Source organism: Hyla sarda, chromosome 3, assembly GCF_029499605.1.
Source record: "Hyla sarda isolate aHylSar1 chromosome 3, aHylSar1.hap1, whole genome shotgun sequence".
NCBI classification, from domain to species: domain Eukaryota; kingdom Metazoa; phylum Chordata; class Amphibia; order Anura; family Hylidae; genus Hyla; species Hyla sarda.
The window spans coordinates 20,289,511-20,316,746 of NC_079191.1; the positions used below are offsets into that span (position 1 = coordinate 20,289,511).

Sequence of the window (27,236 nt, forward strand, 5' to 3'; positions counted from 1 at the left end):
GATAGATAGATAGATATGAGAGATATGAGATAGATATAGATATGAGATATAGATAGATATGAGATACATATGAGATCGATAGATATGAGATAGATATGAGATAGATAGATTTGAGATACATAGATAGATATGAGATAGATAGATAAATAAATACATATTAGATAGATATGAGATAGATAGATGTGAGATACATAGATAGAAATAAGATAGATAGATATAAAGGTAGGTAGTTAGAGAGGTGAATATGAGATAAACAGATTCTAGATGTAAACATACGTGTGGTGATTTTCATATTTTTTGCCAAGGGTTGTAGACATGAGACGTCTTGGATAGATGCAAATTCTTAAAATATTTTGAGTGTATTTTTCCAGTGAGACTTATTAGGGGGGGAAGGGATCCCGCAGCTTAAAAGGATTTCCATATTTTCCATGACCAACCACTACTAAACCCAGGGAAGATCTCTTCGTGACTCTCATAACGTCTGACTGTGTTGATCGGTCTAACCCCACCCGAAATATGGAATACCCCTTCCATAAATATGTCCTCATGACAGGTCAGACACAGGTAGCGTAGGTCAGCCGCAGTATAGGGCGATGGAATGCCCCTCAATGTGTGTGGGCACCTAACGTCTGTATACACTGTGATAAGGTGAATCATTATCTCACAGGCGGGTGGCGCTAAGCGAACATGATTGACGATGATGTAACCAATCTAATCACGTGGCCTGACTTGAAAGGGCCCCTGACATCTTGACATATCTGTGAGTAAATATTTTTAGGAACTTGTCAAAATTGGAGATACTGGGTAGAATGCTGTTACTTTCGAGTGGCAGATCATTTCAACCCATCATAATTTCATCAGATAGAATATTAGAGGAAGAATCTGTGTTTCTATAGCAAAGTATGGGGCGGTACCGATGGGCACCGATGAATAAGTATTCATGACAAAGCCAAGGCCATTTTTAGAAACTACCACAGAGGTCTCCATATGGTGCCCCTCCAGTTGAGGCAAAACTTCAACTCCCAGCATGCCCGGACAGCCAACGGCTGTCCGGGCATGCTGGGAGTTGAAGTTTTGCAAAAGGTGGAGGTCCGCAGTTTGGAGACCACTGATCTCCCAGATATCTTAGTATGGAAATTGACTATGGCCAAAAGGACGTGAGAAACCATCAGCTTGAAGTTGCCCAAAGCTGACAATACAACATTTGCCGAATGAACGTTGACCGGGCATCTCATATACATTCGATAGCTTGGGTCAACATGCATATATGTTGTCAGTGGGGGGAGAGGAGAAAGCTTCTGCACGACACCTCTGGTGGCACCTTATTTCTCTGGAAACGATGAGGCATGTAACAATTCACCATGTCCAGTTGTTTCTTTGCCACCAATATTTGCCGAATGAATGTTGACCGAGAATCTCATATACATTCGATAGGTTGGATTGACAGTGTTTATATGTTGACAGTGGGGGGAGAGAAGACATTTCTGGAGGCAACTTATCTCTCTGGAGAACAAGCTTTCAGGCATGTTACATTTCACCATATCCAATCCTTTTTTTGCTACCATTATTTGCCCAATGAACGTTGACTGAGCACCTCATATACATTCGATAGCTTGGATCGGCATGAGCATAAATTGTCAGTAGGGAGAGAGGAAAAAAGCTTCTACAAGACACTTCTGGTGGCAACGTAATTCTCTGAAGAACAACCAATCAGGCATGTTACAATTCATCATGTCAAATCCTTTCTTTGCCACCAATATTTGCCGAATGGACGCTGACCGAGCATCTCATATACATTCGACAGCTTGGATCGACATGTATATATGTTGTCAGTGGGGGAGAGGAAAAAGCTTCTGCAAGACACCTCTGGTGGCAACTTATCTCTCTGGAAACGATGAGGCATGTTACAATTCACCATGTCCATTCCTTTCTTTGCTACCAATATTTACCAAATGAACGTTGACCAAGCATCTCATATACATTCGATAGGTTGGATTAATAGTTTTTATATGTTGACAGTGGGGGGAGAGAAGACATTTCTGGTGACAACTTATAGCTCTGCAGAAGAAACTATGAGGCATGTTACACTTCACCATGTCCAATCTTTTGGTTTATTTTTGCCACCAATATTTGCTGAATGAATGTTGACCGAGCATGTCATATACATTCGATAGGTTGGATCGACAGTGTTTATATGTTGTCAGTGGGGAAGTGGGGGGAAAGCTTCTGCAAAACACCTCTGGTGGCAAATTGTCTCTCACGAGAACAAATGATCAGGCATGCTACAATTCACCATGTCCAATCCAATGCCACCAATATTTTCCGGATGTACAATGACTGTGCATCTCATATACTTTCGAAAGCTCAGATTGACATTGTTATATGTTGTCAACATCTCTGGTGGTATTGGCGCAGCTTGTAGCTTCAGGGCCCCGATGCAAAATCTGCAACTGGGCCCCATATGCCAATTATTGTACTGCTCTCTTATGGGGCAGATGTGCTTTGGGGCCCCCTTAGGTACCAGGGCCCCGATGAGCCAGCTACCTCTGCTGCCTCTATAGCTACGCCCCTGGGTGGTAACATATCTCTCCGGAGAACAAATATTCAAGCATGTTAGGCTGGGTTCACATATATAAGGCATCCAACACAGGTTCCCTCCGGCATGCACCGGAAACTGACCCCATTCAGATGCCATTTCAATGGGACAGTTCACAATCATCCAGCATCTCAATTTTGACTCCAGATGGTGGGACACGACAGAGGGCACCGGACAGGGGAACGCAGCTTGCTGTGTTTCCCTGTCTGCTGTGCAAAAACAATGGATGCCGGATGCAATACAACTGCTGACAACTTGTCATCAGTTGTGGCATCAGTTGTATCTAGATGAGTTCACCTATGCCTGATGCCGGACATATGTGAACCCAGCCCTACAATTTACCATGTCCAATCCTTTCTTTGTCGCCAATATTTGCCAAACTTTGACCAATTGGGGGAGATTTATCAAAGTTGTCTATTTCACGCATCAATATAGACCAACCGACAGAGGGTTAGGCCGGTCTATTGTGCGCTTAATTTATCAAAAGTCGCATGGATCTTGAGAAATTCTGCGCACAGACTTAGGGATCTATGGTTTAAACTGTATTTAAACCTGCTCCAGCCTGGTCTGACATTTCAGCCTTTTTGACCAATGCGACTTTTCGCTATTGATAAATTCATCACCAATGCATTTTTCTGTCTAAAATAGAGTAGAATGCACTAAAATAGACTAGAATGCATCATGTTCTAAAAATCCTCTAAAGCAAAAGTCACAAAAAAGTTGCACATATGTAGATTGCGACTTTCTGTGCAACAAATTTAGATGGGAAAAACCAATCAAAATCCTTTGATAAATCTCCCCCATTGTCTCCTATACATGGGCTGGTTGCAGGTCCAGTTAGAGGCTTCGGCCATGCCTAAGTCTAAAGTGTATGGTCACCCTAAGCTTAAGTTATTGATATTTTATTAACCCTTTAATACCTACTCATTGTGTCCTGTTCACCTTGAGCAATCGTGGCCATTGTTGCCCTTCGGAATATGTACACTCATGTTATGAGGCTGCTGAATGACGCGAGATAACAAGGACACTTTGGGAAATGGTTATCTGACGTTTCTGGTGGCAGGTTAGCTCCAAGAGTTTATCAGATAAGCAATACAGCTCTCAATTAGTATTAGATTATGACAAGGAGACGACAAGGACACAGGAGACTCCATGGGAAGGATATCTAGGAAAAAGCTTTAATTTACAAGAATGAGATTTGCGATAAAGGACTCAGAAATGAAAATGTGTTTTTCTGTAGCAAAGAAAGACCTTTGATCTTTAGAAGAAAGTTGGCCATACCCCTTTAATAGCTGTTGGCGTCAGCTATTTTCACGGTCCTCCCATTGCACATACACACTTGGATCAGCGAGCATGCATGTGTTCACAATGCGGAGAGGGGAATAAGCTGAGACAAGCCACCTCTGATGTCGGGTTAACTTTCTTGAGAACAATGGAATTCAACATGCCCATTTTTTTCCGCCCCAACCTGATCTGTCTGTGGAGAGTTGGTCCAGCTATTCTACCTAAATCGTCCATTTTTGCACTTATGTGTATGGCCACCTCATGTCCTGGACTCTTTTCTCATGTGATGTCTGGATAAGTTACAAAATACACCATTGTAACTCCAACATTTCCGTTCCATACTATGAAGTTGACCATAGAGGAAGCGCCAAGATTATACAAACATGGCTTCTTTCTTCCCGATACAGTGCCACACCTGTCCATGGGTTGTATCAAGTATGGCAACTCAATAAGGCTGAGCTACAATTACACACACAAACTTTGGACAGGTGTGGCCCTGTTTTAAGCGGAAAGTAACAATGGTTTTCCAAACCTGTACAACCCCCTTTGAGACCTCTGTTTACATGGTACAATTGTGGTCATCATGGTGACTATAAAGCCAAATTCTGTAGGTAGGTGAGACAGAGCTTCAGACAGAGAAGAAAAAATTCAGTTGTTTTGGATATTTTGTTTCCACTCTGAAATATCATAATACTAGGAAGCTAAATGTAGTTTTTTAAGTTAAATCTGTTTTTGGATTTAATGTAAGAAAACGCTTCTCAGGAATGACAATTATGTTGGGAAGTGATGAAGGGAGAGGAAGAATAGGACAACTGCCAACATAGTAAAGAAAATCTTTCAAGAAACATTCTTATTGAATGATCAACAGATGTTAAAACTGACTTGATGTTTACTTTTTAAGTGAATTGCAAAAAGTTTGTCTTCTATAAACTTTTTGCAATTTGTTCAATATTTGTAAACATCAAGTCAGTTTCAACCTCTGTTGATCACTCAATTGGAATGCTTCCTATTTTCTTTATTATGTTGGTAGTTGCTCTATTCCTCCTCTCCCTTCGTCACATTCCCGAGAAATGTTTCCTTATGATATAAACAGCAAAAGATATAACTTCACTAACTTACAAATTTCTTAATGCTTTTGTCCCGAACATTATTAAATTAAATATTACTGATAAACTTTTAGGATGTAATTTAAAGGCTGTAATGTATCTTTTATATGACTTGGATTTATCAGAGCATATTCTAAATAGCAGTTTGATAAAATAAGGTTATCATCAGCTGCACCCATCCATTTTCCCACAGAGAAATATGTCACACCTCTCTAATAATCTATGGGCATCGCTGGATGGACAATAGCAGATGTTCATAAAACATAGTTTATAGATGACAAACTTTTGAAATTAGTTTTTTATTTGTAAACATCAAGTCGGTTTAAGCCTCTGTGCTTCCGCAATAGGAATGTTTCTTGAAAGATTTCCTTTATTATGTTGGTAGTTGGCCTATTCTTCCTCTCCCTTCATCATTGTCCAACATAGTTGTCATTCTTGAGTAGTGTTTTCTTATGGTGTGTACAACGACACATATAACTTAACAAATTATTTTTCCATGTGTTTTCCCAAACACTATTCACCAAAGTTCGGAGGTACCAATACTTTTCTAGTCCCTGAAGTTGGTTAAGAAGATAGAAAAGACAGCATAATTTCCTCCCATAGACTATTTGCTATTACACAGACTATTGTAGCATTCATCGTCGCGCATAAAACTGTTTCTCTAAAGAGACACAAAGAATTTCAGTTTGTGTAAAGGTGCGTGCCGCAGATGGGGCACTCTTCAAGTATAAACAGAATATATTCACGTTAAGATAAAAGTGGAATAGATCTCTCGGAGGAATGCTTCTGACATTGTAGAATTTTAAACATCTTACAAATGGCTTTCGGAAACGTGGTAGATGTTCAGCGTGTAAGTAATGGTTGGTGCCTTTAGTGTTTGTAAGGACGTCCAGGACTCCGTCTGTGTAATCACTTAGTTTGGGTGATATGTTGATATAACTTTTCTTGGCTATTATACACAAACTGCTTGTCCGAGGCTTAATGGACTATACTTTCACTAAGGGAACAGGGGGGTCGATGTTGAAGAGCGAATGTGACACGTTCAACCCTCTGGGGCTTGTTTGATTATTCTCTGTTATAAATGGGCATACTGGTAAAAGGCCACATTTATTTTGTTTCTGGTAGAGTTTGTCTGTGACAGAGAAGGGTTACATAATTAAGAATATTGGTATGGTCCTTAAAGGGGTTGTAACCTTTCTTTAGCAGTGATTTGGTGCCTGGTGGTCACCTCCTATAGTAGATAGAACGATCTGTTAAATAGTGCTTTCAGATAATCTGTATAATGAATTGACGGAGGAGAGTATGCAAGAGGAAAACACTTACTTTGTAGCAACTCTTCCCCATACACATTCAACCAAACCGACTGATTTTAAGAGGAGCAACGAGTTTGGAGGAGTTTGTGCTATAGCCGACATGCACTCCATTAATTTCTATAGGAGCCCGAGAGACCAGAGTGCTGTCCTTGGGAATCCCCGGTACTCCCATAGAAATAAATGGAGTTGCAAGCCTGATATATGCATAGCTGTTTTTCGACAGACTACCCCTTTAATTCTGCCCGGTAGATGATTTTGAGGGAAAGATGAATTGGGCATGTGGAAATTCAATGTCTCATCCCTCTCCCTAGTGAAAACACATGCATGCTAGGTCAAGCTATGAGAGGGTGTGTATAAGGGGGTCATGGGGAACAGCTGTTGGCATATGAGCTTTTGGCTGACAGCTATTGTATGGGCACCTAAATGGATGCAAGATGGGGGGGGGGGTGTTAAAAAATAATTTAAAATGCTCAACCTCTTAAAGGTAGTTATACAAGACAATTTACTCATGGGAGGACTTGTGTACCACTTGTTGCCTTCATAAATCCTAATAATAAGTCCAACAGTGTAAATATTTATCTATGGGAAATTAGGTAATCACCTGAATAACATAGAACACTTGTCAGGTCTGACATTCTGCCGAAACACCATGACAAGTTACATTTCAGCCTTCCAATGGGTTGCACTAGTTCCCACAACCCCCAATTTTGACCCAACATCTCCACCCCTTCCAAAAACCTGACCTTCTTCCTCTGTATTCCTGAGAGTGTCACATGTTTAGGGAACAGTCTTTCTGAGGACTGTTCTGAATGGACACCATGTTATATAACACCATGTTATAAAACAAAAAGTGATTACATTAAATCATATAAAGATAATGACTCTATTAATCCTTTTTGTGTAGAGGGTTTGATGTCTCTGTCATATAAGTTTGGCTAAATGAAAGTGACCTGTGTGTTACAACAATGAAATCGGTGATTTATGAAGTCCCCTCTTTTCCTCTTATAAAGTCGATTTGTCCGTCAGGGAAATTGTTGCTCTTATAGTCTGGTGCAGCCGTAGACTGACCCTCGGGGGCCCTATTGTTCTAAAGCCCATGGGAGATGTCCAGGCAATTTGTAGTATACTGAAGAGTTTCCTTCCCTGTCTGCTGCTTGTATAATAATAGCTGTAGGAGGTGGAGGAGGTGAGGGAATGAGGGAGAGAAACGTGTCAAAAAATCCCATAATGACAGGATTTAAAGCCCAGTTAAGTAGCTGAAAGCCATAAAGATCCTCACACATGACTTAAGATGCAGACTCAATCTCCAAAGAAAACATTAGGACAGAGAAACCACTACCAGTCTGTGTCATGTCGGGAACTATAGGAGGTAACAATAGATGTTTGGTTTCTTGGTGGTGACTCCGATACAGTTAGCATTGTATTGTGCTGCTATAGTAATATTGGCCCACCGTATACCATGACAACCTCAAATACTCTGTGACCTGTGTTACATAAACTGGGGCATTTGACATAACGGTGTATATTGTATGACAATAAAACTAGTAGTTGGGTAAACAGTAGACACAGAAGCTCAGTTATTCTTGTAGACCGGCCATTCCTTGTTGGTTTGCCATTTAGCTTTTTTTTTTTCTTTTCAGGGCGGCTCTCACAAGATGTTTTTAGGAAAATGTTTTCCCTCATTTGTAGAAGACTATGTGCCCTTTCTTCTTTCCATACTTTGTTCATGGGAAAGATTTTTTGTACAAAGCATTGTTTCCCCCTCTTTAACTCCCAACTGTTAGCCAGGCCTCCACAAATCCTAGGAGCCAGGTCACCATGGCCACTGAGAATTTCATCCTGGCACCTAGGTGTTTGTCAGCCCGAGCACTGCAAGCAATTACATATACCCAGTGGCTGTTGTATCCTTTTATAATCCAGCGCTAAGCCCTCTGTGCTGAGAAGGATACTGCTCTGTGCTGCCCCTGGAGGTGGCAGAGAGAAGCTCCTCCTATACTTTCTCTCATTTAGGGGCTCTTGAGCCACCTTCCTAAAGGCATGGCTGCAGTGCGGCTGAGAGGAGCTGTAGCGGAGAGTGTGTTCTGACCTCAGTCATTATGTGTATTACCAAACTGCTATCAGGGGCAAGGGAGACAGTCAGGAGGTGACCGAAGGAGAGCTCCCTGCACTGTTGTGGCCAAGCAGGTTGGGGCTGGGGGCACTGCCATATTTGAAATGGGGAGAATGGGGGGGGGGGGGGTAGGGGAGCTGTACCCTTGACCCTCTGCAGCTGCTTCTGCCCAGGGGGCACATGTAGTTGTTCTGCTACTACCTGCAGTGCTGACAGTCAGCCCCAGGGGTCTTGCTGTACCTCCTGTCACCCGCCCTTCTGCTGCACTGCTCCAGATTGGGGCTCATCTCTTACGGTGAGGTGAGGGCTGGAGTTTTCCGAGGTAAGAGCTGTAGATCACTAGAGATCACTATCTGGTGATCACGTGGGTGATGGGGGGTGTTCTCAGCAATTGGACCCCAGACAATCAGACACTTACATAACTGGAGTACCCCTTTAAGATACTTTTTCATTTTACTCGTTTTACTCTGACTTGTAGTTAAGGAGGTAGAAGTTTAGTGTTCAGATCTACCCACACCATTACATACACTGTTATAGCAGCACATGTATAGTCACCGACCATGCCAACTGGATCATTAAGCCTTTTTTGGTGTTGTTATTACTGTTAGCGTAGGGAGAGAGTTACACGATTTATTCCCTATCGGTTTTAATAGAGACTTATTCTAAATATTTATACATTGTAAACTCCGGAGGGACGATAAATGAGCATAATGAAGTCATTTACAATGTTTCTCGGGAGCTATCACTTTAAACAGTGACTCCCAGTTGTAAGGAACTTATTAATGCCTTATATTTGTCACGGATCATGTAAGGAAAAATAATAATAAAAGTCAATATACTGTATAGAATTCAGTGATGACCGTCCTGGAACAGAAGATTTCAAATTCTTTTATTTTTCTTTTAGAATATTTTGATGATTTCTCAGAAGGCCGAGAATGTGTCAACTGCGGAGCGATGTCTACCCCACTATGGAGGAGGGATGGTACAGGCCACTATCTTTGCAATGCATGTGGGCTGTACCATAAGATGAATGGGATCAACCGTCCACTGATCAAGCCCCAACGAAGGCTGGTAAGATTTCTTATGTTTGTCTCTTTAAAGTGTACTTGTAATTGAAAATAAGTGGCGCAGGTCAAAAGTTTTTATCGGTACAGGTCCCGACTGATGACGAGAACGAATGGGGAGGGAAGTGAGCCGAACCTGGATATTAGCCCTATAGACTTGCATTAAGTGACCGTCCAGGTCACGTGACACAGACTTGGGAGAGAATGTGCTAAGTGCACACTTCTCTCGACTCGTTCTCATGATCGGGGTCTGATCTCTATGACATATCAAAAGTTCTTTTTAAATGACAGTGCCCATTCAGTGGTTGTAGCTATAGCACTATAGTATTTATAGGCATTGTTAAAAACATAACAAACCTGCCTGTGTTCCAAGGCAATGTTCACATCAAGGTAAGAACCTTCCACTGGAGGTATCAAGAGGAAACCATAGATACATTCACTGTCTACATTGTGGCTTTCTTGGCACATACGCTAAACATAGGGCCAGATGAGATGTGAACAGGCTCTAAGGTCTTATTTACACGTTGGTGACAAAATGCTGACCCAGGTGTGAATAAGGCCTTTGGGTTACGCCCAGTTTTGGGCAACCTCCACTATATGTGTCTTGTCTATACAAAGATATACCATTAAAACTAATGACACGTGATGTAAATAACATAACTATCTGGAGACTGTGCCTGTTGGGGATAGGATATATTAGGCAGCAAGTGACCAGACAATTCTTGGGGTTGATAGGTTTGAAAGGAAAAATGGACAAATTATAAGGATCAGAGCGACCGTGACCAGGGCCGAATTGTGATGTGTGGACAACTGACTCAGAGCATCTCCAAAATGGCAGATCTTATGGGGTTTTCTTGGTATGTACTTACCAAAAGGGCTGCAAGGAAGGGCAACTGGTGATTGGGGACACATCAAGGAGCCCAAGGCCAAGGTGGGGGCTGAAGGCTAGCCCATGTGGTAAAAGAATAACTACTTCAAGAGAAAACTTAAAGTGGTATTCCGGCCATAGATATCTTATCCACTGGGGGATAAGATGTCTGATCGCGGGGGGCCCATCGCTGGGACCCCCCCCGCTGGGACCCCCCGCGATCTCCATGCAGCACCCATGTTCTATACCGACTGCTGCTCCAGTCTCGGAAACCTTTGTGTTTCCGGGACTGGAGATGTAACACCACGCCACACCCCCCTTGTGACATCACGCCATGCCCCCTCTATTCATGTCTACATAGACATGTATGGAGGGGCCCTCTGTAATCAGACATCTTGAATATAAAATGTCTATGGCCAGATGTCTTGCACAGTCCATGTCTCCACCCTCTGGAAGGGAAATAAGTTATCTTAATAAAGACTAAGTAAACAATTACAGATATTTTTTGAGGAGTAAAAAGTACACTCCATGGAAAAAAAAATTTACTAAAAAAATAAAAAGTTTCAGGATTTTAATATATCATATCTTTTACCTACACTGCTTTAGAACCTTCTCGGTTGCATTGACAGCCTCATAACTGACATGAACTGCCACCTAGTGGTCAATCAATAACTTCTGCAGGTTCTATTAACCACTCAGCTGCGTCAGAAGGACACTGGTAATAGTCGCTATTCTCTTTTGCAGTCTGCTTCCCGCCGTGTCGGCCTCTCCTGTGCCAACTGCCATACAACTACCACGACCTTGTGGCGTCGGAACGCAGAAGGAGAACCTGTATGTAACGCTTGTGGACTATATATGAAGTTGCACGGTGTTCCCAGACCACTGGCGATGAAGAAGGAGGGCATCCAGACAAGGAAACGTAAACCAAAGAATCTCAGCAAGTCCAAAACTCCAACAGGTATGAACGATGAGTCCAAGATGATGGACTCTTAGAAACGCAAATGTACCATGAGAGTGGAATGAACTGACCCAAGTATGCGTAAAGATGGCCGAAATCTTATTGCAATAACTTCAAAACTGTTAGTGAAATATCTTCCGACACGCTCGTTTTGGGCGTGCATGGGCCATTTAAATAGGTCTGACTCAAATAAATGCCATGCAAACTTGGCTGGGCTGAATGTGGATGGGGGGTGGGGGGAGGAGAATTTGGCTGAAAACTATTTAAAGTGGTACTCCACTGGCCAGCATTCAGAAATATGGAAATAATGGTTCTGAAGGCTGTTTTCGCGCTTAGGGGGTTGGCCACACCCCTCGTGATGTCATGGTCATGCCCCCTCAATGCAAGTCAATGCCTCTCACATACTTGCATTGAGGGGGCATGGCCATGATGTCACGAGGGGAGTGGCCGCCCTCCACAGCATGAAAACAGCGTTCAGAACATTTACTTCCGAATGTTGGCCAGTGGAGTACCCCTTTAAATTGTAAGCCTGGCTCCATTCATAACAAGTAGAACAACCCTATCCAAAATTAAACACAAAAAATATCATAGTACAATAAAAGGTGTAAGCATTGTGGAGCATGTAATCAATCTTTAAAGGAGTTCTCCACTTTTGACAATCCCGAGTTATTGTTAAGGAACCCTTAACAATAAGATGAAATCTAATCCTCCCTCCCTCCCTGAGCTCTTCTTCCCCAGTGATCAGCGCTAATCTAGGGGGAAACTTGGCAGTAAGTGTTCATTTTCCCTGCAGCGCCACCACAGGAGAATTAAAGCATTACCCTGTGCCCCTTCACATCAATGGGTGGTCTGTGTACGACATTACAGGACAGGTCGTCCAACGTCAGAACTGCTTTTTGTCTCCATATTCACCATGAGATGAGAATTGAGGACAGAGGACCTCTCTATACTGAGAATTCCCTAATAGGGTGTATGAAAATGCCCTAATATAAGACATGGGGCATACTATAAACTAAATAGAGGGAGGTCTTTTACAGGGTTAGATGTAAAGGGCTACTCCGCTGCCTCAGCATTTGGAACACTTTGTTCCAAACGCTTGGAGCGGGCAGCGGGGGTCGTGACATCAAGGCATGCCCCTTGTGATGTCATGCCACGCCCCCTCAATGCAAGTCTATGGGAGGGGACGTGGAAGCCACCAAGCTCCCACCCATAGACTTGCATAGAGGGGGCATGGTGTGATGTCACAAGGGGCATGCTGTGACTTCAAGACTACCACCGCCCACGCCCAGCGTTCTAAACTAACTGTGCTGCACACAAATTGCAGGGGTCAAACAACTTAGGGGATAAGATGTCTAGGGGCGAAGTACCCCTTTATAGAAGAAATCCAGCAAAGAGACAAAGAGTGACTCCATTCACCACCATTGTTGAAAAAAATATAGGACAAGTGTCTCATCAAGGGGGGGTCTGACCTCTAGAACCCCCACACTCTCCCCACTGAATGGAGCAGTGTCTTGGCACACATTCCATCTTTTGTCTATGGGAGCACCAGAGTACATTGTTCAGGTATCTCTGGCACTTCCTTATACAATGAAGGAAGGGCGTGCTCGACCCCACTCCATGTAGCTGTGAGAGCTGGGTCTCCGTGTTATAGATCGCGCGGGGGGGGGGGGATAGATCTGTCGCAATCAGACACTTAGGCACCTTTTTAAGTTTTTGAGCTCTGCAGCACCCCTTGGTCCTACCTCACATTTTCGTGTTCCTGACAGTTGTTGTGAATGAAGGGGAGGTCACCTTTTTTTTTTTTTTTTACTTTTAAATAATAATTACACATATTTATACTGTCAATAAGAAACATGTTTTGTTTTACCTTTCTTCCTCTTTATTGCAATTAGTCTTTGTGTTGCATTTGTTCTTAAGACCTTTTCTTTATGCTCTTTCTCCTAGGACCAAACGGCACTGACAACCCCACTCCATCCACCACCACTACAGAAGACATGCGCCCCATAAAAATCGAGCCTGGGCTTTCTCCTCCATATGGACATTCAGCATTATCTCAGGTACAACGACAGTGGTGTTTCTTCTCTGATGCTTGAACTGGTCTACTCCCCGATATTTCCTCAAGTACTCACCACCGGTGGTTCGTTTTTTTGTTGTTGCAGGCATCAGCTTTATCGACTATCACAAGTCATGCCTCCTCTATCCATTCAATGGTCGGTCTCAAGCTATCTCCTCAGACCCACCACTCTACAATCAACACATCTCCTCAATCTAGCTCCAAAAATGACTCCTGGAACAGTTTGGTCTTAGCTTGACATGACTCTTTCACCAGTGACTCTTTCACCAGATGTCACGTAAAAAGAAAAAAAAAAAGGAAAATTGATAAGCTCTCAAGTGACCTAAAAAATAACCCCAAAAACTGCAGCTACTTTAGAAATGAAACAAACTCGTAGTAAAGTAATTTAATGTTTATTCTTATAGAAAAGACTTTTATACAGTGGAACGATATTTAATGTGAACAGACAGATAAGCGGCTGGAGAGAAGTGAACGTTTCTCCATACGGAAATCATGCTGGCCAGAAATGGTCTCCAAAACTACGGCAAATTTTTGTAAACTTTTATTTTTTTGGGAGGTGAGGGGGGGGGGGGGGGGGCAGGGCCAGGGCGAGTGGAGGATGCCTATATTAACACTGGAAGTGTCTGGAAAGCTTTCAGCTGCATTTGCTAACCTTTATAGTTACTGCCGTGGATATCTGCACAAAAGTAATTTCGAATAAAAAAATATATATTTTGGTTTTTCATCAATAAGGGGGCATCACAGAGCCCTGCCACTGCCGTGAGTCTATTTGAACTTGTTCCCTGGTATTTTGTATTACATTTTATTTTTATCTAAGCAAGTGGCAGAATTGGCTCTATAGTTGGCTGACCCGTGTGGGTTCTTAAGGAAGTCCGGAGACTCGTCTTACAGGCACTAAAAAATTTGCACAATTTTCAGAATTCTCTAACAAATCCATAAATGTTGAATCTCCATGTCCTTGTAGGAAGCAGCCGGGATGTCACTAATCATTCTGTAATAAACCAGATCCATACTATGAAGTTTGGAATACGTAAAACTCATTTAAAGGGAACTTGTCATCTGTTTCATGCAGCCCGAATCACAGGCAGAATGAAACAGATAAAGTCATTGGAGACTAGTCATTGGAGAAGTCCTGGCAGCTGCCTTCTACCCAGCCGGCCTTTAGTGACGAATCTCTCCTAGTAGAGTATAGGAAGAAATGCGTCACTCAAGGGTGATGGAGTGAGAAGCAGCTTTGGGGGGACCACCTCCCTTGACTACTTACTTTGTTAACCCATGATGTCTCTGAAACGCCTAAGCGGCATCCCGCTGCCTGTATCTGCTTCCTGTTGTTTGGAAAGCATGTAACAGGTGACAGTTTATCTGTCATTGGCATGGTTTGGGCAGCATGAACCAAGTTACGGGTAACTAGTCATTGGGGTGGTTCCTGATGGCTGTTTCCGGCTCAGCCAGCCTCTAGTTACACATCTCTCCTAGTAGAGTATAGGAAGGGATGCGTCACTCAAGGCCGATGGAGTGGGAAGCAGCTTTGGGGGACCACCTCCCTTGAGAATTTACTTTGTTAACCCATGATATCTATGAAAAGCCCAAGCGGCATACCGCTGCCTGTATGGGAAGCATGAAACAGGTGACAGGTTAACTGTCTTTGGCATGGTTTGGGCAGCATGAAACAATTGATGGGTAACATGTCATTGGGGTGGTTCCTGATTGCTGTTTCCTTCCCAGCCAACCTCTAGTGACACATCTCTCCTAGGAGTGTATAGCAAGAGATGCATCACTCAAGGCCAACGGAGTGGGAAGCAGCCATGTGGGACCACGTCCCATGACTACTTACTTTGTTAGGCCACGATGTCTCGGAAATGCCCAAGTGGCATCCTGCTGCCTTTGTCTGCTCCCCATGGTTTTGGCAGCAGGATACGGGTGACAGGTATCTAATCATTGGGGCTGATGTCTGCTTTCTGCCCAGCCGACTTCTAGTGATATATCTTTCCTAGTACTGTATAGCAAGAGATGTGTCACTCAAGGCCATCAAAGTGGAGAACAGCTGTGGGGGACCACATTCTACTTTGTTGCCTTTGAAACGCCCAGGTGGCTTCCCGCTGCCTGTATCTGTTTAATGCTCCTCGTGGTTTGGGCAGCATGATACAGGTGACAGGTTCCCATTTAGCAATGTTAATCTTTAGTTTTGCAACATTTTGTGTAAAATTTAGAACTGGACTTTGCAATTTAGTAAAATTTGACATTTGCAGACATTTCTTCATATTAAGTGTTGTGGTGCCCTGTTCTGTGGGTAGTGACTGTTCAGTTTACTGTCATAGTAGCCATTCCAGGAATAGTCTAAGCCAGTATGTCCCTACCAGTATGCCTGCAGCTGTTGAAAAACTACAATTCCTAGCATGCCCGGACAGCCAAAGGCCAAAAGCCAAAGGCCAAAGGCTGTCCGGGCATGCTAGGAGTTGTAGTTTTTCAACAGATGGAGAAACACTGGTTGGGAAACATTGGTCTAAGCAAATGACCACACTCCATTTAGGTTGGACTTTTTTAGCAGGTTGTGTAGCCATAAGAATCCCTATTTTTGGTGAAATGGTCACTTGCTCATAAAAGTTGGTTTAGTCTCCTCAAAAATGGTTCCTTCTACTTCCTGTGGGTATCAGATATGGAAAATGGCTTCTTCTCCTTCCAATGATTCAACGGCTTGTCTTTGTGTAAGGAGAATTAATCATTGTAGACTCCATACCATATGGGAAAGTTCAGGGCTAGCGTGAATTAGGAGAGGGAATCGGGAGGATCATACACTTTAGATGGTGGCTGAATGCTTGTTCAGCCAATAGCTGTCTCTCACGACCTCGACTCACCCCAATAGTAGGTTATCTACCGCATGAACCAATGGATCTGGCATGTTAGAACCGAACATAAGTTGTGAGACCCTCCATTAGATGGTCAGTTGATTCTACCAGTATTTTATTTGTATGGCCAGATTATCCGGGTAGCCCACAGCTGGACAATTTTGAGAGTGTCATGTCTCCCAATACTGACAAAAGAATCAACCATGTTGGAACCCAAAGCCAATCTTTCTTTCCACCACTGCACTTGCAGTTGGGGACACCTCTGTACATTGGTTTGTTCAACCAACATTAACCTAATGTGTATGTTCCCCATTAGGCAACAGTAAAAAACTTCCTTGGGTATTGGTCTCTTGGCATTTATCAAGCCCTAAATATACAGTGGCCTTATTTTTTATATGAACCAAACCAAAAATACCATGAAAAATGTTTTTTTTTTCAGATGGGTTGTCCTCACAATGAAGAGACAAAATTGAAGATCTGCCCTAACAAAATCTGGTCTGGATGGGGTTAAGATTTCCTAAAGAAGTGGTCTTCAAAAAAGTTTTCCAACTTCTTTGTGTGCACCCAACTTCTTACATAAGGGTTTGCCATGGAAGGTTCCAATTTCAAAGTGACAAGCTAAAGCTTCTGAGATATCTCCAGATTTTTTTTTTCATACAATATAGTTTATTGACAGGTTCTCTTCAACTTTTTGTATCACTCCAGAAACACATTCTGCCTTGTAAAAATATTTTTTTAGTCATTGTGTTTCCGTACATCTGCTGTAGAAGCGTCACCACAACTCTAAAAACTGGGTAGAGTCCTACCGGTATGGTAGCCAAAGGAATGTAGGCTAGTGGCTAGTATCCAGTGAAGGAGGTCATTTTGGATCTTACTCTGTGAGTACAGACATTTCCTGAAGAAAATAACTCCTACCCTTAAGCTGGCAAACACATTATATTAATGTTAAACGAATTCTCCAGTTTTGGCAGGATGGTCCTCTTAACTCTTCCTCAATGGGAGATGTTGGGTAAGTGAAGAACCAGCAAGGTGGATTACAACAAGCATGATCTTTTTGCTCTAAGAGAAGATAAGTCAACTCCAGAGACATTGTCTAACTCACCTCTTCTTGTTAAGAACAGGTAGATACTTGGCTAAGGTGGACCGGCAGGTGTATGGGGATGTTGGGAGAGATACCTGTTGGTTGAAGAGTAGGGCCAGCTTTAGAGTAATTTCCCCAGCTCCTTTTGAACTAACTGGCTGCAAAGTCCCGGTAATCTGTAGGCGACCATCATCATCCAACTGGCTTTGTACTTTTTGTTGACTGCCCATATTCGGATAGCATTGTCATTGGATAGGATGTCACTAGAAGATTGAAATATCCGTGATAGGGTTTGGGGTAAACGAATTCTATGGCAATGAGTAATAGGGACTTCAATGGTAACTTCACCCCCTATTGAAATGTGCAACTGCGAATCAATGTACATGATTGATGAAAATGTCTTTAGTAAAGATAACTAAGTAAAATTTGAAAATTTATTGACTTTAAGATTTTTGATGTTATTTTTGAAATTGTCAAAGAAAACCTTCTTTTTTCCCCTTTGTAAAGTTTTATGTATAAAGTAACAAAAGGCGTAAAACACAAACACACAGGTAAAAGATGTATGTACCCATTGAGAATATGAAGTTGTTACCAAGGACGCTTCTAACAACCTTCAAAATTTCAGAAAATAAACCAAACTAAAACTCACTTTTTCGCTCACAGTTTTTACTTATGTACGGGTTGAGTAATAAGAGGCAAGGTCAAGGAAAGTAGTAATCATGGGTGAGATTATTGGACCATATTATCCCAAATAGAATATCAGATGACAGGTTGTGAGACCAATTTATCTGCAAGAATAATTCCCAAAACCTTTACAAGTTAGAATCAGTTTTGCTCTACAAAGACCTAATGTGTCATGATTTCAGTGGATTTATTTCAACCAATCCTACTCAGTAGGCCACATGACAAGCCAAAGGGGGGGGGGGAAATCTCTAGTCCAACTCCATCTCCCCAAATGGCTAAACCCCCCAAAAGGTTGAGTCTGGCTTTTACCAGTAGCGGGAATAAGTCTCCTAGCTCTGCTCCTGCTATGTACTGTAGACTAGTCAGTCATAGTTACAGTGTACCTCCTAGGTTCAGTTGGTTTTGGGCCTATCTTGTGTCCTGTTTAAGTCAAAGCCTCCTACAAGCAAGTCTCATATCCTGTTTTGGTCGTAAGAACTCTCTAACCTGGGACAGACCTGGGTTGCGTGGGCAATCATAATGGCACTGTGCAGAGTTTGGAGGATTTCACTCAAAAGGTCATCTCCAGTCTATGCTGTGAGGGCATTATGCTTCAAATTTCATCTCCAAGAAGAGGAGAATGGCTGTACAAGGGCCCCTCTGCATAGACTAATCTCTTCCGTGACCTATGGTTGGAATTAGTGCTGTGTTCCTTAACATGTTTTATGTTAGGTTCATCAGCGCACACCCTGCACATAGTATTTAAGTATCTGCACCACAGTAAGTCTGCCACCTGCGTAGACACTTCAGCATAGAAATAACCTAACTGGACAATTCCTGTATCCTCTCTACAACTCCATTTTCACCAGCAACACCACTAAGCAAGTACAAAGAGCACATTAGAGACTTTCCAGTGAGTATATCAGCTAACAAAGCAACTTCAAAAGGCATGGTGACTAGAGATGAGCGAACTTACAGTAAATTCAATTTGTCACAAACTTCTCGGCTCGGCAGTTGATGACTTTTCCTGCATAAATTAGTTCAGCTTTCAGGTGCTCCCGTGGGCTGGAAAAGGTGGATACAGTCCTAGGAGACTCTTTCCTAGGACTGTATCCACCTTTTCCAGCCCACCGGAGCACCTGAAAGCTGAACTCATTTACGGATGTGTGAGTGTATATACTTGTTTGTGCCTTGCTGCAAAAAAAATAAAATAAAAAAAAACCTGTATTGCAATTTCAATCATGCTGTTGTTGCAGTATGTCTAAAAATCACATTGCAGAACCAAGACAAGTTGTGTAAAGGCCCCCCCTTAAAATAATAAGTAAGGATCAAATGTAAAAACATGGCAAATAATGAGTTTTTTCACTTTAAAGTCACATGTAAATGTTTGGTGCATGAGATGAGTTATATAAGATACCTCTGATCTCAGCTGCTAAACCTGTTAGATGCTACAGTCAGAAGCAACCCCAGCATCTAAACAGATAGTAAAGGAGGGGCTCAATCCATCACCACACTAGAAGCCCCTCCTTATGAAGGGTTACTGAAAGGTATTCATAGCAGCTAGGAACCTCATGAAAGTCCTCTTGTCTGCCATGTTAATACTCCCATTATTCCTTGCCAAATATCCAATTCACTATAGTACAGAAAGATTGCAGTGTATTACAGGTTCAATCCTCTGCATTTTTAAAAACAGGAAAAGACACCTTTAAAAGGAACAACCCAAAGGATACAGATATACCTGGCAGAAATGCTTAAAGGGGTTATCCAGGAAAAAACTTTTTTTTATATATCAACTGGCTCCAGAAAGTTAAACAGATTTGTAAATGACTTCTATTTAAAAATCTTAATCCTTTCAGTACTTATGAGCTGCTGAAGTTGAGTTGTTCTTTTCTGTCTAAGTGCCCTCTGATGACACGTGTCTCGGGAACCGCCCAGTTTAGAAGCAAATCCCCATAGCAAACCTCTTCTACTCTGTGCAGTTCCCGAGACAAGCAGAGATGTCAGCAGAGAGCACTGTTGCCAGACAGAAAACAACAACTCAACTTCAGCAGCTGATAATTATTGAAAGGAATAAGATTTTTTTTATAGAAGTAATTTACAAATCTGTTTAACTTTCTGGTGCCAGTTGATTTATATATATATATATATATATATATATATATATATATATATACCGTATATGCCGGCGTATAAGACGACTTGGCGTATAAGACGACCCCAACTTTTACAGTTAAAATATACTCGCCATATACTCGCCATATAAGACTACCCCTCCTACCGCGATGTACGGTACCTTGTAGCTCCCCCCACATTAGGTTGCCAGCTCCCCCCCACATTAGGTTGCCAGCTCCCCCCCACATTAGGTTGCCAGCTCCCCCCCCCCCACATTAGGTTGCCAGCTCCCCCCCCCCACATTAGGTTGCCAGCTCCCCCCCACATTAGGTTGCCAGCTCCCCCCCCCACATTACGTTGCCAGCCATATACAGTGTTCCGATCACCGCTCCTCCGGCCCGGGTCACCATCTACTGCTATGGCCTATGGACCATAGCAGTAGGTGCCGGGACCGGGGAGCGGTGACCGGATCACTTAAGATAGCACGGCCGGTCACTCACCAGGCCCCGGTCGGCGCGCGTCCTCCTGCGGTCCTCCTGGTCCTGCGCTCCTCTGCCTCTATGGTTGTAGGCACGTGACGTCACTGACATCCCGTGCGTACAACCATAGAGACGGAGGACCGGACCGAAGGAGGATCGCAGGAGGACGCCGGGGAATGGTGAGTGACAGGCGGACATCCTTATGTCCCGAAAAGATTTTTCGGGACACAGGGATGCCCGGGATAGGAATACTTATGATTATCTGCCTGGTCCGGCTCCTGTGTGCAGCTGTAGGCGGGGGCCGGCCAGAGCAGGTAAAAACTAATACTATATACTAAAAACCAGGGTGCCTCCAGCTGTTGTGAAACTACAACTACCAGCATGCCCGAACAGCCTTTGCCATGCTGGGAGTTGTAGTTTCACAACAGCTGGAGGCCCCCTGGTTTTTAGTATACAGTATTAGTTTTTACTTGCTCTGGCCGGCCCCCGCCTGCACCCACACACGGGAGCCGGCCCGGGCAGATAATCATAGGTATTCCTGTGCTGGACCCCAATATCCGGCGTATAAGACAACCCCCGACTTTTCAGAATAAAATTCGGGGTTTAAAAGTCGTCTTATATGCCGGGATATACGGTATATAAAAAGTTTTTTCCTGGAATATCCCTTTAAGAGAAAAACTTATACTCAAATTGGAGGAAAGAGAACATATACTTCAATCATGAATGAGCGAATTTTGCTGCATTTCAGAAAACTTGTGGACTTGTAGAGCAGTGGTCATCAGAAAACAGTATAATTATGATCTCACATGGCTATGGAAATCAAACCTCTGCATTGCTTACATGGGAAATCCCGATTCTGCGATTCTAAATTAAATTGCCCAAAATTCTAAAATTCTACTGTCAAATTCTTATTATGTGGAATTGAATGCAGAATTACCGTATTTATCGGCATATAACATGCACTTTTGAAACTTAAATTTAAGCCAAAAAGCCTGGTCACTGATTTAAAGTGGCCGCACAGCTTGTGAAGTATTAGCAGCACGGCTGCGGCCACTTTAAATCAATGACCAGCGGCATCTCCTCCCCGCTCTGCTTTAAATTTTTCTTACCTCCCTCATCATTCCTCCCCTTTCCCAATGCTTTTCATAGTTTTTTTTATTTTCCTTACCTGGCTGCGCTTCGGTCTTGCGGGCTGTGGTCAGTGAAGCAGGTGAATGACGTCCTCTGCCGGCTTCTCTGCGCGGCATCAGAGACGTCACTTTTCATTTCCTGTAGTCGCTGCACTCCGAACTCTGACTCTCGGCGGTTACAGAAAATTAAAAGTGACATCACTGATGCTGCGCAGAGAAGCCGGGAGAGGACATTACTCATCTGCTTCACTGACCACAGCCCGCAAGACCCCCCACCTGACCTGGCCTGCTGAAGCGCAGCCAGATAAGGAAAATAAAGAAAACTATGAAAAGCAGGGAAAAGGGGTAATGATAAGGGAGGGGAAGAATAGCCTAGGAGGAACATGATGGGGGGATGATGAGTCAGGGTGGGGGGGATGATGAGACAGGGGGAAATTATGGTGGGGGAGGCACTAAAGGCTTAATGTCTGTATGGCTAGTGGTGGTCTATGACAGGGGGATATAATGAGACATGGGGGGATGATGAGACATGGGGGGATGATGAGACATGGGGGATGATGAGACATGGGGGATGATGAGAGGGGTAAATGTGGCACAAGGGATGGGACCAAACTGAGGTGCAGAAGAAAACGAAGTTGGGGTAATGATGTGGCATTTAGTCCAAGTCATTTATTATACATTTTATATTTTTTGACTTAAATTTCCCTGTTAAAATAGGGGTGCGTGTTATACGCCAGTGCGTGTTATACGCCGATAAATACGGTATGTGGACTATGTTATTTCCTTTTTTCATTTTGCAAGAAAAACAAGTCTTTGCATGTAAATTCTACCGTAAATTTCTCATTATGTGGTATTGAATGCAGAATGACGTGGAATATTTTTATTTTTTATTTTTTTTTAAATACATAACACAAAGCCACAAGATAAAAAAAAAATTGAAAAATGTAAAGAGCCTGAAAACTTTCGGAATGCATTGTTGTTAGACAAAGATGCAGAATCGGGGCTCACCCTGTAAACAGTGACACAGAGCGGCAATCATCATATCCCTGTGATGCTTTAATGAGCACTTTATTCACTGCCTCTCAGGTTGGTCGGTACCTCCTATGATAGAATGACTAAATAGGTGGTATCATAGCTACCAAACTTCTATAATAATTTCCCAGATCTCAATCTGCTGAAGCATCTGTTGGATTTGTTGGATTTGCTAGAAAAACCAGCTCAATAGCTCAGTGGTAGAGCGCATGCTTTGCATGTATGTGGCCCCGGGTTGAATCCCCGGCATCTCCAGCTTTTGTAAGAGATATTTATAGATGAACTTGCACAAGGTGCTTGGAAACTGATGTTTTGTTAGCTGGTTTAGTCAATCCTTTCTTGCGTCATATGATCAAAGCTGACAAAGCACTGCATCGTGGGGGTGTAGCTCAGTGGTAGAGCGCATGCTTCACATGTATGAGGCCCCGGGTTCAATCCTTGGCATCTCCAACCTTTGAAAGCAGGAAAAGACACCTTTAAAAGAAACAAACAAAAGAATACAGGTATATGTAATAGAAATACTTAAAAAATATACCAGTACACAAATGGGAGAAAGGAGAATGTATATTTCAGTCATGACTGAGGGTATTTTTGCTGCGTTTTAGAAAAATTGTGGACTTGCAGAGCCCTAGTCGCCAGAAAACAGTATAATTATGATGTCCTAGTGTAAGGACACAAAAGCTCTACATTGCTTACATGGGAAATCCCAATTCTGCGATTGCCAAAAATTCCAAGTTCTACAGAAACGGAAGGGGATGTAGCTCAGTGGTAGAGCGCATGCTTCTGCTTTCTGTTTTGAAAGCAGGAAAAGACACCTTTAAAAGAAACAAGCCAAAGGATACAAGTATACCTTGCAGAAATGCTTAAAAAATAAACTTCTACGCAAATGGGAGGAAGGAGTACGTATATTCCAATCATGAGTGAGGGTGTTTTTGCTGCATTTTAGAAACATTGTGGACTTGCACAGCCATGGTCATCAGAAAACAGTATAATTATGATGTCTTATGGGTATGGACACAAAAGCTCTACATTGCTTACATGGGAAATCCCGATTCTGCGATTGCCAAAAATTCAAAGTGCTCCCGACATGCAAGGGGGTGTAGCTCAGTGGTAGAGCGCATGCTTTGCATGTATGAGGCCCCAGGCTCAATCCCCGGCATCTCCAGATTTGTAAGAGATATTTATAGATGAACTTGCGCAAGGTGCTTGAAAACTGATGTTTTGTTAGCTGGTTTAGTCAATCGTGTCTTGCGGCATACAATCGAAGCTGACAAAGCACTGCATCATGGGGGTGTAGCTCAGTGGTAGAGCGCATGCTTCGCATGCATGAGGCCCCGGGTTCAATCCCTGTTATCTTCAACCTTGGAAAACAGGAAAAGACACCTTAAAAGGATACAGGTATATGTAGTAGAAATACTCAAAAAATTTACCAGTACACATATGGGAGGAAGGAGAATGTATCTTTCAGTCATGACTGAGGGTATTTTTGCTGCGTTTTAGAATAATTGTGGACTTGTAGAGCCTTAGTCGCCAGAAAACAGTATGTCTTGCGGCATACAATCGAAGCTGACAAAGCACTGCATCATGGGGGTGTAGCTCAGTGGTAGAGCGCATGCTTCAAAGTTCTACAGAAATGCAAGGGGGTGTAGCTCAGTAGTGGAGTGCATGTATGAGGCCCTGAGTTCAATCGCCGGCATCTCCAACTTTTGAAAGCAGGAAAAGGCACCTTTAAAATAAATAAACAAAAGGATACAGGTATACATAGTAGAAATACTTAACCCCTTAAGGACTGATCCCTTTTTTACCTTAAGGACTCGGCCATTTTTTGCAAATCTGACCACTGTCACTTTAAACATTAATAACTCTGGAATGCTTTTAGTTATCATTCTGATTCCGAGATATTTTTTTTCGTGACATATTCTACTTTAACATAGTGGTAAAATTTTGTGGTAACTTGCATCCTTTCTTGGTGAAAAATCCCAAAATTTGATGAAAAATTTGAAAATTTAGCATTTTTCTAACTTTGAAGCTCTCTGCTTGTAAGGAAAATGGATATTCCAAAAATTTTTTTTTGGGTTCACATATACAATATGTCCAATTTATGTTTGCATCATAAAATTGATGAGTTTTTACTTTTGGAAGACACCAGAGGGCTTCAAAGTTCCGCAGCAATTTTCCAATTTTTCACAAAATTTTGAAACTCGCTTTTTTTCAGGGACCAGTTCAGGTTTGAAGTGGATTTGAAGGGTCTTCATATTAGAAATACCCCATAAATGACCCCATTATAAAAACTGCACCCCCAAAGTATTCAAAATGACTTTCAGTAAGCGTTTTAACCCTTTAGGGGTTTCACAGGAATAGCAGCAAAGTGAAGGAGAAAATTCACGATCTTCATTTTTTACACTTGCATGTTCTTGTAGACCCAATTTTTGAATTTTTGCAAGGGGTAAAAAGGAGAAAATTTTTACTTGTATTTGAAACTCAATTTCTCTCGAGTAAGCACATACCTCATATGTCTATGTTAATTGTTCGGCGGGCGCAGTAGAGGGCTCAGAAGGGAAGGAGCGTCAATTGGTTTTTGGGGGGCATGTCACCTTTAGGAAGCCCCTATGGTGCCAGAACAGCAAAAAACCCCACATGGCATACCATTTTGGAAACTAGACCCCTCGGGGAACGTAACAAGGGGTAAAGTGAACCTTAATACCCTACAGGTGTTTCACGACTTTTTCATATGTAAAAAAATTTTTTTTTTTACCTAAAATGCTTGGTTTCCCAAAAGTTTTGCATTTTTAAAAAGGGTAATAGCAGAAAATACCCCCCCAAAATTTGAAGCCCAATTTCTCCCGATTCAGAAAACACCCCATATGGGGGTGAAAAGTGCTCTGCTGGCGCACTACAGGTCTCAGAAGAGAAGGAGTCACATTTGGCTTTTTGACAGCAAATTTTGCTCTGGGGGCATGCCGCATTTAGGAAGCCCCTATGGTTCCAGGACAGCAAAAAAAAAACACATGGCATACCATTTTGGAAACTAGAGCCCTCGGGGAATGTAACAAGGGGTTAAGTGAGCCTTAATACCCCAAAGGCGTTTCACGACTATTGCATATGTAAAAAAAAAAATATTTTTTACCTAAAATGCTTCTTTTCCCAAAAATTTAACATTTTTAACCCCTTCCCGCAGAATGTCATATATAAACGCCGGGTTGTGCAGTGCGTTCGCGCATCCCGGCGTTTATAAATGACATGCAGTTAACCCGGCGATGCGCAGCATCGCACGGGTTAACTGGCAGAAGTCCCGCTGTTTCCAGCAGGGGACAACTTCTGCTTCACCCCCAGGACCATCAATTGATGGTCCTGGTCAGCGATCACTGTGATTGGTCCCTGTGGACCAATCACAGTGATCTGGGGTGAAAGTTCAGATCCCCCGCACTGCCCGCCCCTGGAAGTCGGGCAGAACGGGGGACGAAGGCTGCAGGGGCTCGCGGGGACCTGCGGCACACGGGGGGAACACGTGGGGACCGGCGGACTTACCTGGAGCAGCGGCAGGACCGAGGAGCAGCGCGGGACCGGCCACGTGGACGAGCAGCGACGGGACCAGCAGGTAAGTATGTAGTCCTCAGAGGCAGCAGTGAAGATCTTCACTGCTGCTTCTAGGAGTCTGAAAACTACAACTCCCAGCATGCCTAGACAGCCTTTGGCTGTCTGGGCATGCTGGGAGTTGTAGTTTTGCAACATCTGGAGGGCCCCCGTTTGGAGACCATTGTATAATGGTCTCCAATCTGTGCTCTTCCAGCTGTTGCAAAACTACAACTCCCAGCATGCACTGACTGTCCAGGCATGCTGGGAGTTTTAGTTAAGCAACATCTGGCCCTTCAGATGTTGCCGAACTACAACTCCCAGCATGCCCTTCAGCTGTCTGGGCATGCTGGGAGTTGTAGTTTTGCAACAGCTGGAGACACACTGGTTGGGAAACATTGTTTCTAACTCAGTGTTTCCTAACATGTGTGCCTCCAGCTGTTGCAAAACTATAACTCCCAGCATGCACTAACAGACCATGCATGCTGGGAGTTGTGGTTTTGCAACAGCTGATGCAAGCCCCCCCCCCCCCGCCCCGCCACCCCCGTGAATGTACAGGGTACATTCACATGGCCGAGGCTTTTACAGTGGGTTTCTCGCATCTTGAGATGCAGCAAATTTTGCGCTGGGAAACTCACTGTAATCCCCCGCCCATGTGACTGTACCCTAAAAACACTACACTACACGAACACAAAATAAAATAAAAAGTTAAAAACACTACATATACACATACCCCCCTCCCCCAATAAGAACGTCCGGTACACCACTGTTTCCAAAGCAGAGCCTCCAGCTGTTGAAAAACAACAACTCCCAGTATTGTCAGACAGCCGTTGACTGTCCAGGCATGCTGGGAGTTTTGCAACAGCTGGAGGCACCCTGTTTGGGAATCACTGGCGTAGAATACCCCTATGTCCACCCCTATGCAAATCCCTAATTTAGGCCTCAAA

At 43.1% G+C, this 27,236-nt stretch overlaps 1 protein-coding gene and 3 non-coding genes across 7 annotated transcripts in view; all 4 read left to right on the forward strand.

Moving 5' to 3' along the window:
* The window catches only part of GATA4 (GATA binding protein 4), a 123,945-nt gene extending 105,838 nt beyond the window's left edge, over positions 1-18,107 (forward strand). For 3 of the 4 annotated variants that reach the window (XM_056563843.1, XM_056563844.1, XM_056563841.1), the window contains exons 3-6: positions 9,314-9,480; positions 11,086-11,299; positions 13,244-13,356; positions 13,459-18,104. In XM_056563843.1, the coding sequence (XP_056419818.1) occupies positions 9,314-9,480; positions 11,086-11,299; positions 13,244-13,356; positions 13,459-13,611 (647 nt within the window). In that variant the 3' untranslated portion in view covers positions 13,612-18,104. Of the gene's footprint in view, positions 1-7,374; positions 7,669-9,313; positions 9,481-11,085; positions 11,300-13,243; positions 13,357-13,458 lie in introns of those variants that run through there. The other variant, XM_056563845.1, reaches the window with a different exon arrangement.
* A 4,987-nt stretch (positions 18,108-23,094) lies between these two features.
* TRNAV-CAC (transfer RNA valine (anticodon CAC)) lies at positions 23,095-23,166 on the forward strand. Its single transcript has one exon. It is a non-coding gene; the product is annotated as a tRNA-Val (tRNA).
* A 643-nt stretch (positions 23,167-23,809) lies between these two features.
* On the forward strand, positions 23,810-23,881 carry TRNAA-UGC (transfer RNA alanine (anticodon UGC)). Its single transcript has one exon. It is a non-coding gene; the product is annotated as a tRNA-Ala (tRNA).
* A 122-nt stretch (positions 23,882-24,003) lies between these two features.
* On the forward strand, positions 24,004-24,075 carry TRNAA-CGC (transfer RNA alanine (anticodon CGC)). The gene has a single exon. It is a non-coding gene; the product is annotated as a tRNA-Ala (tRNA).
* Positions 24,076-27,236: the final 3,161 nt, after the last annotated feature.